The sequence below is a fragment of the Eutrigla gurnardus genome (assembly GCF_963514095.1).
Source record: "Eutrigla gurnardus genome assembly, chromosome: 14".
In the NCBI taxonomy this organism is placed as follows: Eukaryota; Metazoa; Chordata; class Actinopteri; order Perciformes; family Triglidae; genus Eutrigla; species Eutrigla gurnardus.
In genome coordinates, this window is record NC_139937.1 from 26,055,089 (window position 1) to 26,071,554 (window position 16,466).

Here is a 16,466-nt window from a genome sequence, read left to right on the forward strand (position 1 = left end):
CAGAGCCTCCATCAAGTCTGCACCATTAACCAAACAGTTTCATTCATTCTGGGGACAATCCCACGTGTGAATGATGAAGAAAGTTTTAAATAATTGGACAACATGTCACATGGAGGGGGGGGGGGGATGTCCAACAGGGAAATGCCGAGACTTTTAGCATTTTGAAAAACTGTACAAACTAGATGTTCTCTGCTGATCCAAGGCCGGGGAAGGGTCGTCTCGCTTTGCATCCCATAAAGACACGATGCAGCGGAGACAAGACTCCAACCCCTCGGTGTGTTGGCTTCATAAAAACAGCTGGGATTGATAACTGCATTGTGATCAGTGCTGCAGAGAAGGTGAGGAGGAGGAGGAGGATCAGGTAAAAACGGATGTGAAGCAATTAGTCGCCCACCTGGTTTGGGGTTACACTCCTAACGACAAACGGATGGGAATCCAAAAAATCCTTGTGTGACGAGTCCGACTCATGAAAACCAGACAGGTTGGGGACTCCTCACCTTCCAGAGGCCGCTATGACGGCAGGAAACGAGGAAGAGGGGGAAAAAAGAGCTCGAACAGACCTTCTACTTCCTGACCACGCTGAAAATCCCTAACATGCCGACACAGAGTGACGAACTTTAACTACTGAGAGAGCTTCTGTGCCGGTCTCCGCCTTTTATACACACAGCGGCGCTCTCACCCAACCAGATCTGCAGGAATCGCCCTCAGCACACGCCCACTTTCCAAAACGCATTGTCTGTCGAAACACATTACTCTCGGTGGGTTGTTCCCCCAAACACGCCCCTCTTCTCCCCCTCCTTCCAAAACAAGAAAAAACACTTGAAGTGTCGGATATAATTTGATATGATAAATAACTGAAAACATGACAGCGCTGAGAGCGCCTCCTTAATAAAAAACAGCATGCGTGTTGAAGTTACATAAGCAGCCTGATGAGTCAAATCTCAACTGGAGCAGAAATGTAAAGTGTCACAGACCTCAGGAACTCGATAAAAGATCCAGATAGCTACCATAAACCTGGTCTTTTCTAAACAGTTGTGTATTTTAGCTGAATGTTCTCATTGCTCCAATGACTGCATGTGTTATATAATCTGTTTCCACATCACTGAACTCTCCATTAGATCTTTGAATGACTGAGACAGTGTTTACGATCACGCAACCCTCAGTTTTCATACACTATTTTGCACAAAATGCAAATCAATGGATCCAAACTGGAGTCACCTGGGCTTCTAGTGTCGCCGCCAAACGAGAACCAAATCAGTCACTTTGACAACGAGGCTATTGGAAGTCTCTTAAGAGGTTTAGTCAAAACTTTGTCTTCTACAATATGATGCTAGTAGATTTCGGGTGTCAAGGATTTAACCTTTACATCTGCATTTGACATGTTTGAATGCTCCGGTCCTGCATAAACACGGCATGTCAGATCAGGTCAGAACACTCTGCTTCATAGTCTATTTGACTCTAAACGGACCATAATGGACTAAATGAACATCATGCTGGACTAAAAAAGACTTGAAACTAGAGATTGAGACCATAAACTCATGTTTACTGAGATAATACATCAAGAGAGAAGTAGGGTGATTGTCTCAGACTTCAATACAATCCGACCAGAGGATACAACCAGAGGAGTCGCCCCCTGATGGACAGCGGAGAGAATGCAAGTTTAAGGCACTTTAGCTTTGGCTTCACTTTTCAGAACTGCAGGTTGCCGCCTCAAAAGAAGTGGGTATGATGGTGTAATAGAAGATGCTACTGTGGTGCATTATGGGAGTTGTAGGAAAAATATTCAGAAAAACATTTCTGAATCCGAAGTGTATTAATTTCTCCAAATTATCACTTCAGTAAAAATACACAGATTTTTATGGAAATATTGGGAATTTTTTATCATCGTAATTGAGTTCATCCTGCGTTCAGATTTCAGGACTTAAAGTGAGCTCGTCACGTTGAGAATCTGCATCATCATTCCACCAGCGTCGTCAGTCATGCAGAAAATCCTCACCGACGGCTGAATGATTAGCTGCGTCGGTGTTTAGGAGTGGCTCACTAAATTCTTCAGAAGGAGTCCGTGTGAACCGTCGGGTTTACCTGAGGCCCAAAAACACAAGCAGGAGGGCGTTTCCCCCACATGTGTCATATTCAAACACAGTTCATAACACCAGCTGCTGACAGACTGACAAGGGAACAACAGGAGATTTAGGACTCGCATGCTTTTCATCTCAAACGAAAAGGCTTCATTTTAGCAGTCTGAAGCCAATTTGCAGGGAAACAAAACCAGAACGGCAGAAACAAGTCTTTCCATCAGGAGAGGCTGTGAAAACACAAAGAGCTTAAATTCAATCTGCTTCATGTCTCCCACTGACAGAAATCAACAACCTGGAGGGCTGCAACCAGCCTGCACCGGACCAACATTTATTAGTACACTATGTACTTAACTCCAAGCGACCAATGAAATATCAGCGCCCTCCCTTGGCCCCGCCTCCCCATGTTTCTTATTAAAGCCCCTGCTGCCCATCCGCCTGCAGGAGGGGAATCTTCCTGTGAATGAATGTGGACGGTAGCTGCTGCAGCACAACGATCCACAACAAGCTGCTGCCGGGCGACAGCAGCTGAGGATTACATCATCATCATCAGCTGTCTAGTCCAACAAAACGCTCCGCTTCAACATCTGGGCAGCCGTCACCTTCATGACTATGGCATGTACACCGGTTACCGGGGTTTCTCTGCACACACACGCTGTGGCTGAGGGAAGTCTCTTCCTGCCTGCGAGGCTTTTAAAGCTAAATCAGTGACCGTGTAGCTAAAAAAGTAGAGTAACGGGAGTCAGAAGTCATGGTTTTAACCTGGTGTGAGAGTCACGGTTCGATAGTTCAACAGCAAAGACAGTAAAACATATGTATTAGATTCTGAACAGCTAGCTGTGCAAGTGTCAAGGTAGCAATTTAGCCCACCTTCTAAAGAGAACGGACATCTATGTATTACACTCAACAAACACTTTCCCCAAAACACTATTAAAACCGATATTAAATCCATAGTTCGACCCTGGCTAGAATAACTTTATGAACCCCAGACTGGGAACTTATTTTGACACAGCAGCAGCGTATCAACTAGGGTTGTGAAAAGTATCGAAACTCAAAAAAGTATCGATACTAAAATGTTGTATCCGGATATGATACTCATTTTCAAAAGTATCGATACCACCCCCCCCCCACTTAACACTTAAGTTAATTTAGTTTTTATCAGGCTTGCCTAATATTTACAACCTCAAAATATTGTTCCAATTGTTATTGTTTATTTTATTTATTTATTGCACTACCTCAGACCTGAAACTTGTTATTTTTGCATTTTTTTTGTTAATAAAAATATTTCTTTTAAATTTTGGGGTCTTTTTTTCCATCCTTGTGGTATCGAATATTTTCCTGAGTATCGGTATCGAGTTGAACATTTTAGTATCGTGACAACCCTAGTATCAACATAAACACTCTATAATATAAAAACAAGATATATACAGTGTATAAATACAGTGTATAAATACAGTGTCATGTAAATACCAACTCCTTTTGCTTCTTTTTATCTTGTTCTATTAAAGGCTGCAGGAAATCTGCTTGCCAAGCAAACCTCAACACGCTGCAAACAGCTGGAAGTTTGCACCGCGTCCATCGAGATCTGAAGACCGCAAAACAATCCATTTCATTGAATCTGTAATATTTCTAGACATTTATCATCTAGTCTATAAAAATGTCAGCAAAGAGTTAACTGCCTTAAGGTCCCAGAGGTTAGTGTAGAGTCTCACGGGCTGCTGTCAGCTTGAAAAAAGGTAACAAACTGCAAATAAAGGGAAGGTTGGATCACATTTCCTCCCTGTCGGGGCCCCCCATGTACGCCAGGTGGACGTGACCATGTGACCTAAGGCGACCTTCAGTTGGGGCCCCTCCACTGAGCAGGAGCAAACATGGCTGACAAAGAAAGTTTGTCAGAGAACCAGATTGCAGAATGAATCTCTGCAAGTTAGAAAGGAGTCAGATCTTCAGCCTGTGAATTAGCATTAAGCCCGACTTGTTTGCCCCCCCCCCCCCACTGTTAAAAGCCACCCAATATGCCGACATGCGGGTGTAAATCTGAACCAAGAAAAGTGCAGATGTGTGAAATGTAACAGCTGACCAATCAGCAGTGCATAAGGAAAAAGGGGACCATTAAATAAAAGAAAGCAAATGTAAAAAATCATCATCTTTGCCATTTAAGCATAAAAACCTCCATTTCAACGATACGTCTTCACTCCAAACTCAAACTGTCTGCTCCCCAGAGCTGCCAGGGCACAGAATGTACAGACCAGCTCACAGGGACATCAGCTGACCACAGATACACATATCAGGTTTTAATATGTGCAAGATTACTTTGGATGCATTCAAAAATATTTGTTCTAGACATTTAGCTCACACTAGCAAATCTCCCATTAAAAATCTTCATTACACAAAAAATGCTACATAAAGGGGACATTTTAAACCACAGTGATTACTAAATTAAATTTAAATATAAGAAAGCAATGCATTTAACATCAGCTGCATAAAACGCCCCAAAAACACACAAATATATTCTTTACTATTAAAAAAAATGCAAATTCAGTTAATCATTTTAACCTTTTAGACGCTTCACTTTAGGTGTGTTTGTCCTTTAAATCCTGGAGTTTCTTCTGAACCTCGGTGCAGGTTTTTATTAAAAAACAAGTTTAAAGAGACCCTGAAGCTCACAAACACACACACATGAGCGAGTAGCGACCTCACGGAGACAAAAGGACACTTTTTCTTTTTTTAAACCGAAAAAAGCAGCTGCGGACGCCGGTTTGTCGCCGGTTTGTCACCGGTTGCTTCCCGTCGTGCAGATGAAATAAAGGTGTGATTAATTCTTACCTGCCGGTGGTGCAGCGGGCCTTCTGGACGGTTCCGTGGAGGTTGAGCCTGCGTCGGGATGGAAAGTACAACATGTACCGCCGATGTACAGGCTTTATAGGAGGCATGTTCTATACGGACGAGGGGGGTGGGGCACTCCGAGACCAGCACACACAATGCATGCTTCATGAGACACACATGGACCCCCACGCCTGTGGAGAAATGGGCTCGTCCACGTTTTTCTCACGTTTGGTACGTGTAGTCTCTGCGGGTGGTTGGACTGTTACACGTCATGTGCAAAGTAATAAAATGACATTATAATTCCAGATATACAGTGTTTACTTTCCACATCTAATATCACTTTCCAGAGTCATAATATATCATATTATATTTGCCTCAGGTGAGATTAAAAAAACGCATTAGTTGACTCAACTTAAAACCAGATCAGTGATGTAGCTTTCCCATCAATCTGAGCAAATTCATGTTTTATTCACATTGTGCTGAAGAGGAGAAGAAGTCCTCAAAGGTATAAGGCCTTGTGGCCTACCTTGCTCACCTGTAGCCTACTTTGCTCACCTGTAGCCTACCTTGCTCACCTGTAGCCTACTTTGCTCACCTGTAGCCTACCTTGCTCACCTGTAGCCTACCTTGCTCACCTGTAGCCTACCTTGCTCACCTGTAGCCTACTTTGCTCACCTGTAGCCTACCTTGCTCACCTGTAGCCTACTTTGCTCACCTGTAGCCTACCTTGCTCACCTGTAGCCTACCTTGCTCACCTGTAGCCTACCTTGCTCACCTAGCCTACTTCCTTATCTCAGTGTGCAGCTGTAAAACAGCAGCAGCAGGTTTCAAAACAAAACGCGTCATATTTGACCGACTTTCATTGGCTGGGAAAAAAAGTTAAAGGAGAGAGACACCAGCTGGAGGAAAGTATCTCATCATCAGTGTGCAGTGATCAGACACTGCCCTCTACTGGTGACACGGAGAAAGTTATTTTAACTCAAATACTGATTATTTTATTTGCACATTTTAATTTTGTTTCACATCGAAGTTCAGGACTCGTCATAGTTTAACCAGAGATAAAGCACCCAACAGCACCTATACAACTGATGCAACAATAAAATGGAAAAATAATAGAAAAGCTTGCTGCCTAATCCCCCATAAACGTAGTCTTAACAAAGATTCTTCAAATGCTTCAGGAGTTTTTAATTGTCGTTTTGCTTTTATTCTCTTAAATATTTCACATTATATCCAAGAAACTCTGGACTTTTCACACTAAAGACAAACCATATTGTCTAAATACATCAACAAATCCGCAGGTCGAAAATAAATACTTAATTATCCTGAAGATAAAGACACCTAGATAAGATTAATGAGCCTAAAATCCCTGTTTAACATAATGCACATTCCTGGAGGGACACCTGGACGGTTTTCATCAACGACGGTCTCACGTCACAAAAGAAACGCCAAGAGGACATTTTGACAATTTTTATTCAAGAACATTTAGATCAACCATTTAAGTCAGACAAGTATCAGTCAGGAGATAACTTAAAGAGACTCATCAGACGACCTGGTTCACATCATACATGTGTTTTTTTTGGGGGTGTATCAATCTTTTTGAACTAATAGCAGGATTCTTCTCTGGTATTTTCACTGACTTGAACTCACATTGACGTACAGTGTTTCAAAACATTTGGTAAGCAATTTATTAGTTTAACATTAAAATACAAGAATATAAAAGGCAAAATTCTTACTCACCCTCAAATTGTTAACAATGTGCTTTAGCTGCCTTATGTTTATAATTAGATCCAAATTCCAACTTGTTGGAAAAATATCTATTACTCAGCAGTTTAAAAATACAAAATAAAAAAAACAAAACAAAAAGCCAGGATTCGACAAACAAAAAAGATGTCACATCTACAAAGATATGGACGGCCATTATTTTAATATGGATATAAAATGGATACGAGTGTGACCACAAACTTTTGTTACATCAAGTGAAAGCCCAAAACAAACATATAAATGACATTTGTAATATAAAACTTGGTAAAAAATACTAATTTAAAACTGTACAATCACCAAGTACACAGAGTGAGCACATTGACTGTTATTCATTTGGCTTCAGTGGCTTCGGCCTTGGGCTCCTGCAGACAGAACACAAGAAAGCATTGGTATACACTCCAACTTTATTATTCACTATCTCGTCCATGCATTCATCTACACCTCTTAGGGAAATAAGTGTAAAATCCCCCAGATTAGTACTTCACAAGCTTGAATAAGTCATTTGCGTTCTCAAATTAAAGTGAAATAAGAAAACGAGTTGAAGCTGCATGTTTTGTGGTAGAAGAAACTAATATTGGAAGCTCATCGCATTCATAACATTTGTTCTTGGACAATCTTGGAATAGGTTGACATACTTTTGATAAAAATCATGTTGTCTCTCCCTCATACATAGATTACAAACAGTGTGTTCTGTTAATTTGCTCACCTTAATTAGTATAATTATTATTAGTGAACAATAATAATCTAAATTATATTATATTATTATTTTTTAATAAAAAAAACATAAAAAAAAGATGTGAAAAGGTCTTTATTATACAAACAAACCAACCTCAGCCTTGGGGTTCCCATTTTCAGCTAGTTTGGTCTTCTTCGCTTTGAGTGCCTTCTGCAAACGACAAGACGATTGATGAGTGAACAGATTAGAGCTCTCCAGCTATCACATGTTTCAGATCAAAGAAGGAAAAAAAACAAGCGTTTCAAAAGAAATCTAAATGATGCCCCCCCGCACACTTCATTTCTCTCCGAGGAAGCGAAGGCTGTGAATCAGTTTCACATGCGACACACAGACACGTTCTTGTGAGACGGTTTTATCGGTTTCATACTTTTGTAGCCGGCTTCTTCTTCGCCTCCACTGCAGCTCGAGGAGGGTTCTGCAACACAAGAAGACATTTCAAATTGTATGCAACAGTAGATCATGCAGAAGTGAAACTGAGCATGTTATCATTTCAAATTCATCCCTCGGTTTAGTATTGTAATTACAAAAAGGACCACAGAAGAAGAAATTATATTTTGACAAATTGATATTAAGTGTGGCATGTTTAGGGTTGAGGGTTTACCGATTGTTTAAATGTCAAGTTTAAGGACTGCTGTTAGGTGTAACCCAACTTCTGGATGAAAAATAATCTGATAATAAAGAGTCTGTTATTTTTTAATGATTTATTGAGTTTCTGAGCAACTTACCAAAGCAGCAAGCCGCTTGGAGAATCTCTTTTCCTGTTGAAAGAAAATATTTTTTTACACAAAAAATCTTTGTAATCAATCTACTAAAACCTTGTGCAATACTCTTACAATAATGTATACAATATAAACAAACAAGTAATTATACAAACCGTAGAGCTGGCAACTATCTGAAAGACAAAGATAGAAAAATACAATATTAAAATGTTTGAATACCACATATGCATGACAACTCATAGCAACAGCGTCGTCATGAAATCACCAAGTATCAAACAAAAACAACAACAACAAAAAAACACATTTTGGACGCGACAAAAGGACTTCCCGCGCATATTTGAATTCAAAATTGAGCTGTCCGTCACCATGACAACGCCTTGGCGCCCTGACAGCTTCCTTTGTTTTGTGTCAATGCGCGCCGACACACAGCTGTTGGGGGGGAAACTGATAAGTACTACTTTAATAATCCGCGGGACGAACGCCTGCAGAGATTACCAACACAGCCAACAATTATCTTTTATTTAAAATGTATTCTTTTATTATCGTTATGCGCAAAATTTACAAAATCGAGCGGGAGAGGGAAAAAAAATAATCACATGTATTTTGTTTATTTACTGATATTTTACTCGTGTGATGTAGTAGTAAAGCCAGCCGACCTTTATACATTAAAATATGTCGATCGTATTCAAAGGAAAAAAGGAAAAACACGAGCCAAGGCTTGACTTTTCCTTTTGCAGTGTACAAATAAATAAATAAACGCCCCCTCCCCTAAACTCCTTCCTCGGATGTGCAAGTTGTGCTTGAACTTATGTGATGGCTGAATAACGGCTCACATTCGTTATGTTTTAAAAGATCACGGGTTCGCCATCCCGTCGACCTGACAGCTCCCCGCCTGTAACGCTGTTAGCCCGTGGAGCTGCGCCCCTCCCCCACAACCCGCCGCCGAACAGCGCAATGACAGATAGCGCAACGTCCACGGCCGCACTCGAACACGCAGGAGGGAAACGACATCGCCGGCTACGTTCACGGTCGTGTTCCGCCGATTAGCGTACATTCTTTTACGTCGCTAGCTTCCGTCCAAACTTTCCGTTTCTCGGCGAGCGGGAGGATGCCGCCCCGCTCTCTCCTCCTGACGGTCCGCCATGTCTGCGCCGTTCGGTGGGGATGATGACGTGCTTCTGATGCGGATAACGTTAGATAAAAACGCAAGCCCGACCACTAACTTTCACGTTAACGCGAACCGTGTGCACCGAGTTAAATAAAAAATAAAAATAAAATCAGCTTACCTTCCGTTTGCCCATGTTGATCGGAAGTGAACTTAAAAAGCAGAAACGTTTTTTTCCTCTCTCGGAGATTTAACACACAACAACTGACCAGTCGCTGTGTAAAATGGCGAATGTATAACGCAAACGAATGTTTTTGTAGTTTATATGCTGAAATATAAGAACGAGACCGGTTGGAACCAGTTTTTTGTTTCGATGTCTGTCATTGGACGGTGACGGGTCATGTGCTTCCAGGCGCCACCCCTTTGTTAAAGAGGCAGGAGCCAGCCAAGAAAATACCGATCAGTGCCGCGGGGGGCGCTGTGTCGAACGTTTCTGATTAGATATGATGACGTCAAAAGTAGACGTCTACTACTTTTGTCTGCTACTACACTCCAGTAGAAGTACAGATACTTGTACTGATTCAACTTCTTGACTCAAGTAAAAGTGAAATGTACTTAAAGTATAACATAAAAGTACATTACTGTGAAAGACATTTCAACAGGCTGTTTTTTAAACAAATAAGACAATTCCTCTAAATGCATTAAACTAAAGTAACACGTCTGTTTTTAAAATGTAAGGAGTAGCAAGTACATATATTTGTTTTAAAATTAGTAAAACAATAAAAAAAGTTGTCAGCAAAATGAATACTCAAATAAAAGTACAGATACCTGAGAATTCTACTACAGTGATGAAGTATTTGTACTTCATTACTTCCCACCTCTGTTTCACAGCATGTGCTTCAGTGGTGGCAGAAGTTCTTTTACTTAAGTAAAAGTCACAATGCCACAATGTATACATACTCCCATGTATCACAATATATACTAGTTTCAAATCACATTTTTCATGTAAAACAGGTGAACAGTAAATATGTCAATGCATTATTAATATTCCAATCAATATATATGATAAATAAAATACTCTAAATGGGACCCATCTCATTTCCCCCCTGACTTGTCGTACAAGTACATTTTGCTGCTATACTTTTGTTCTTTTACTTGCAACGTAGTATTCCTATATTGCTACTTTTGCTTAAGTAAACTCTCAAAACATCTTCTCTCGTCGTATAAAAGTGACATCAGTTACTCTCTGAAAAGATAAATTACTTTTGTTAATATTAATATTCCTTATGAAAGGGCATTACAATAGCTAATTGTAATAAGGTGATATATTTAGACAGACAGGAGGTAAAACTGAAAAAGTCATAGTTTCCCCATCGTTACACGTACTTCATTACAACTACGAGCTGAATATTTGCTTTGAACAAAATAACAACTGTATACAATCATATCGATTTAATATATGCAATGCATTTCTAAATGTAAACTGTATATACACACCATGTTAATGAGTGGAGAGATCCAATACTCATCCAACACTGGTAAAATTAACTTGTACTTCATGTAATCACATCTGACATACAGTAATCTCTTTATTGTGTTAGAAAGCTGGTCAGAATCTAGTTATGTCATCAACAACAAGACGTTCATTAGGCCACAACAAAAAAGCAAAACTGTACCGACTCATAATAATCTGTACGGCTTCTTTGGGAACCAAAACACAGGCTTTCACTCATAATCTGACCGTCCAGTCAATGGCATGCATCTGACAGACAATTCACACAACTACATCTTGACCAGACATTTCCACATATTAGACTTATTTAATTTTTTTAATCTTCAATCATATATATCAATTATTTTACAGCCCCATAGGGGTAAAATTACCCTCTCGTTTTGTACAAATCAGTAACAGTTATTGTTCACTCTTTTCCTGCAGAAGCCCTTTTTGGGAAGAGGATTCATCCTCCCTTCAACATGCGGCGTGCTCCTCGGATCCGTCCTAGGCCGGGACGGCGTCGCCCCATAAGTCCTGAATGAAAGAGTCTCTCTTGTGCTTCAGTGCATCGAGGAAGTCCTGGATCCGTTCTTCCCTGCAGGTGGTGTAGTGTTGGACGGCCTCCTGCCTCCTCTGGGCGTCGGCAGGCTTCCCGTTCCCATGACGCTGCAGATGCTCTGCCACGCAGGCGTGATCCGCCTCGAGCTGCTGTAAGGCCTGGTGGTCTCGATGGAGGTCTCTGGCTTTCTGAACACAAACACACAAACCTGTTTGTTTTGGCCACAACAATGTAGTTGAAAACGCAATACGGCAAACACTACACGTTCTGTGACAGATGGCAGGCAACGCAAATCCTTTTACTAACTCATTCTCACTAAAGATATGTACCTCGTCTATAAAACATTTATTTTTTTATTTTAAATCACATTTTGCCAGAATAACTGACAGATTGACATTCTGTGGTGTAATATAAACATCTTACAATGTTTTGCATTTGTTGAGATTGATGAGTCATAACTTATACTTGGATCTCGCAAATATCAATTGAATTTATTTCAATAATATAAATAAATTAATTCATTATTCTCCATTGTGTTTCTCACGATAAACCAAGCAGCCACACAGATTTGTGTAGCTATCATTGTAATAATGACCAGTAGCTTAAATACCAATCAGGAGTATGGTTGAGGTTTTAAGAGCGAGCTGATGGAAAAGAAAATAATGTGCTTTGTTTATATGTTGGCATACGGCAAAGACAGTAAAGCTGCTCGGGGAAGTCACACACAGATTCTCACCTACGCGGATTAAAAAGAAACTATCAGGATATCTGTGTGTGACCCTCTCCAAAGCTAGATTCTCTGCCAGGCCGTCGTATTATGAGACCTTCTTATAACCTCCCGGTACTCCGTCTCTCCAGTGCCGATCCCATATCGGTGACGGTAAACAAACCCAGTAAGGCCTCACCTGAATGGACTTGTGATTTAATTGATATTGGAGGATGGCTTCACACAGGTTCCAGAAGGAGTACTCCGGCCACAGAACCGACTGAAAGACGAGACAGGAGTGGGAGGTCTGCAGAGGGGAAGACACCAGAAAATCAATATATAATCAATCAATATAAGTCTCAGCGGAGAAGCTGTGAAGTAGTTGACTATGACATTAAATAATTTAACCTGTCTGTCATAGATTGATACTAATTTGGTGAATAATATAGATGATGATGTATATGAATTTATAAAATAAAAAAAAACTAATATAAAACTGTAAAAAGGCTTTTATTTGATGCAAACGTGGTACGGTTGATATCAAAGAGAAATGCAAATAATTTCCTGCATTTGGTTATAGTCTTAATGAGATAAGGCAAATGAGTCTGCCACAGCTGGCCTGGATACGACGTTCAAACCACCTGGACTTACAGAATAACACTTTATTAAAAGTCTCATATTTGATGGCCGCCACAAAGAACGCTGCAGAAATGAGTCCTAAAACCTGGAAATGAGTTCACATTTTAGCACTTCTGGTTTGTCTGGAAGTATTTTGAATGGGCTTTCAGGTCAGATGCCTGAAATAGCTCTGCAGTCAACACAAATACCATGGAAATGCGATTGGCTTCTTGTTGAGGAAACCAGTGCGATGCCAACATCCACGGTTACAGATGAAGGCGATGACAGACACAGGATGTGACTACCCAACATCTCTAATGCTGAATATCCCCACCAAGTCTGCATGGATGTAACATCATGTCTGCTTTGATGAAAAGGCTGATATTTCAGCTCTTTCAGATATGTTTTGCACTAAACTGAAAGCCCTCGTTAAAGTAATGCCTGAAGGTTAAACCTGAAATACAAGTCGAACCAGGGTCGAAGCTGCTACGTCTGATTAATGTGCAATGATAACCAACACTCAACCAAAAGTGGATATTTCTCTAATATCTCCAACGGTACTTGAGTGTGTTTTAAGGTTAATAATGATAACAACCATCAGTCCGTCTCATCCTCACCTGCCAAAGAAGGAAGTCACTGAGTCGCACCTCTCCAGATGTGCGGATGAGCAGATCAGGATTGGGAGAATTATTGCTGTACAAACACTTACTTAGCAACGGCTCTGAAACATCACTGAGCACAAACAAAGCTTGTTAGAACTCGCCAGCTTTTTATCTTTTTATCTTCTGTGTCACATCGTGGATGTTGGCAGGAAACAAGATCAACCTTTCCACCGTTACCTTGCTTTGATCAAGCCCTGCTCCACCCCCCAAGCCATCTCTCTGACTGCGTTGGTGATTTCATATCTCGAAGTGTAGGCGAAGCACACATTCAGGAAACATCTGCAAAACCAGCATGTCTATGGTCATTTATAATACGCTGTATAAAATCTGTTCATGCCATATGTGTGGTGAGTCACTATAACGATGAGGGTCGTAGAAGCAGAGCTACAAATCAACAAAACATACTTATTGTGCTCCTTGGTTGTGACCACAGCTTTGGCAATGAGCTTCTGTAGGTCGAGTGGCAGCATGTTCAAGTCGCCCAGCACCCGGATACACACACCATGCTTCTCCAGATTGTCCCTGCAGAAGGAGAGAGACGAGGGAGGTGTGTGAGGGAGAAGAACAAAATAAATCAAGAAAAGCATGAAGATGAACAGGAAGAACAAGCAGACCAGAGACACACAAGATGCCTACACGTAGGAATTCAAGGGAGTCTTCAGTGAGTGCCCTTGAAGCGGTCGATTCTCCTGTGTGAAGCGTGTTTGCACTAACCGCCACCCACCATAAGACATCGGGGGGGCAGCAGCATGGTAGTGATGAACCAAGGTTGCAAGACAACTTGACACATGGATTGAAAATGTGGAAGAGTTGAATAATCAAGAAAACCAATGTGTCACAACTATATGATATGTTGCAGCGTCACTGCTCTGGGAATAATGTCATTTAGAGGTGAGGCGGGCGAACAAGTGGCAACCACCAAAGCAGTGTGACAGGTCACTCCTGTTATTCAAGCAATTATGCTTTAAAAAACTAAATAGCATTTCCAACATTGAGACAAACATTGATGACACAATGACTTTTGGAAAGCATTTGCAGATTCCATGATGCAGAAAAACATCCAAGATGAGATTTGATCCAAGGTTTTTCTTGGGCCAACATCTAATGGTCATCAGTGGAAGTGAGGATTAACGCACCTAAACTTTCATCGTGGCAGTAATTGATTGGATTAAAAGAGGAATATGATTGCATTTAGGAATATGGTTACGGTATAATTAGAGGCTAAATCGGCAAACTAGATCTGTGGTGTATTGCAGGGAATAAGTCAGTACCAGCCCAAATAGCAAATGGAAATAACTGATATTGTACACTATTTCTAAGTCAGCCTCTTGGCCATCAGACTCTGGAGCCGATCCCAGCTGAGCTAAAGGCAGAGTGCACCAACAACAACATAAAAAAATCTAATATTTCCTCAGTCCGGGATTTTAAATGCAACAGTGAATTTCAGTCTCGTTATGACACCTAAATTACTTCAACTACAGTCACAGCATTCAGTTCCTCTCGGCTTTCCTTTGAGGAAACGGTGAATCATATGATGCATGAACGGTGACTCGTCCCACAAGCAACAGCAAAGCTCTCTTGAATCCCGAACTTGAAACTCACCGTTCCTCCAACAGCTTTTCAAACTTCAGCCGGGCCAGCTCCATCAGCCCATCCACCTCGTTCTTAGCACGCTTGAAGTTCTCGATACTGAAGGCGTACACCGTGACCTCTTGGATGTTCAGATGCTTACACCAACGTAACGTCTGCCGTGGAAGGAACAAACGGGTTACACACACACAAACGAGCAACCTATTTCAGGCCGAGGTGACGTGTGTGTGTGAGGAGACTTCACCTCTGCCAACTTGTTGAAGCCCTGCATATGCCCTTCCTGGCGCTCCATGTTTTTCTTACGTGCAAAGCGGCGGTTCCCATCCATAATGAAGGCCACGTGTTTGGGCATGGGTCCAGCCTGGAGACACAATGCAGAGTTAGGGGAGCACAGCTGTATGAAATGATCAAATATGGCAAATATATTCGCTGGTTCCAGCTTCATAAATGTGTCTTTAAGTTCCATTCATAACCTGGGAATAACAAACAAACAAATCAATCTTAAGGCAAGGACAACTTGCAAGCTTTTTTCTGTGCTTTCAACTGCATTTCATGGTCTTCATCAACAACTGATGTAGGAGCAGCTCCTATTGGCTAATGAAGAGTGTGAGATGCAGTAGAAAGCAACAAAAAAAGCAATTTAAAGATGACAACGCTATGAGCATTTTGCAATATTCTCTGGCATATTATGGACCAAATTATTAACCGATTAGATGAGAATCTGAACAGCAGATTAACGGTTGTTGGAAATAATACTTGCAGCTTTCAAGTGGAGCCGATAGCAAAGTAGTATTTTAACTCATGTATAACCATCACATTCAAGTCACAGAGAGCTGAGCATCAATATTAACAACTAAATAACTGAGGATCTTATAAAAACAACCTCACCAATACTGTTCAGGAGCTATCAAAGACTTTCTGAACATTAGTTTTAATGCAAAACAAGAATTAATATCAGAAAACAGCAGAACGCAACATGAATAAAGAAAAGCTGTACAGATTGAGAAAACAGTGGTTCTGCTTAGACATTAGTTAAGCATCTTGTTTTCTACTCTGCAGTGAATCGGTCGTTTGTTAGAAGAGTCTTCTCTGGTTCTGCGGTTCGTGTTGTTGAATGGGCCTCTGTATTTAAACATGTATTCATCGTTTGTACATATAGAGAGTTACATGAGAATATCCACATGTGGGCTTACCTTCAAGATATTGGCCGAAATCTTTTCAAGCAGGTTTAATTCCCCTTCCCTTATCCAAGACATGTTCGGGTTTAACGGGTCTGGAACGGGCGATGAGAGGTTTCAGGACGGAGCGGCCTCCTTATAGCTGAGGGCAGGTAACCGTGTATATTATCTGGACGCCTCGTTAACGTTTCATTCAAGGAAACACCTTGTAAACGATTTATCCGTTAACAGCCAGGCTCGCCGCTGGGAAAAAGCACAACCCGAGTCACGTGACGTCCAGTAAACAACACGATACAACCGGAAACAGCTTCATTCATTCAAACTCTTCAACCGCGCGTTCTTCTTCTCACAAAATCACGATATATGTATTATTTGATCACATCTCAGCGAGCTTCCAACTCACAGCTTTTACGATGACGACTTCTTCCGCATTGGA

General features: G+C 41.0%; 1 protein-coding gene and 1 long non-coding RNA gene across 3 annotated transcripts; both read right to left on the minus strand.

Moving 5' to 3' along the window:
• Positions 1-6,353: 6,353 nt before the first annotated feature.
• LOC311024154 lies at positions 6,354-9,581 on the minus strand. The gene is made up of 6 exons (XR_014598278.1): positions 9,404-9,581; positions 8,273-8,290; positions 8,124-8,156; positions 7,766-7,813; positions 7,492-7,548; positions 6,354-7,024 (listed from the first exon to the last, which is right to left on the minus strand). It is a non-coding gene; the product is annotated as an uncharacterized lncRNA (long non-coding RNA).
• A 1,078-nt stretch (positions 9,582-10,659) lies between these two features.
• Positions 10,660-16,458, minus strand: dhdds (dehydrodolichyl diphosphate synthase). 2 transcript variants are annotated; one of them, XM_084026586.1, is made up of 9 exons: positions 16,434-16,458; positions 16,046-16,273; positions 15,097-15,213; positions 14,865-15,007; positions 13,668-13,784; positions 13,440-13,541; positions 13,218-13,332; positions 12,182-12,289; positions 10,660-11,464 (listed from the first exon to the last, which is right to left on the minus strand). In XM_084026586.1, exons 2-9 carry the CDS (start codon positions 16,106-16,108, stop codon positions 11,222-11,224), a joined length of 1,008 nt encoding a protein of 335 aa, XP_083882712.1. In that variant the 5' UTR covers positions 16,109-16,273; positions 16,434-16,458; the 3' UTR covers positions 10,660-11,221. The 2 variants fall into 2 exon arrangements, with proteins under 2 accessions (XP_083882712.1, XP_083882711.1); XM_084026585.1 differs by having other exon boundaries at positions 16,046-16,452.
• Positions 16,459-16,466: the final 8 nt, after the last annotated feature.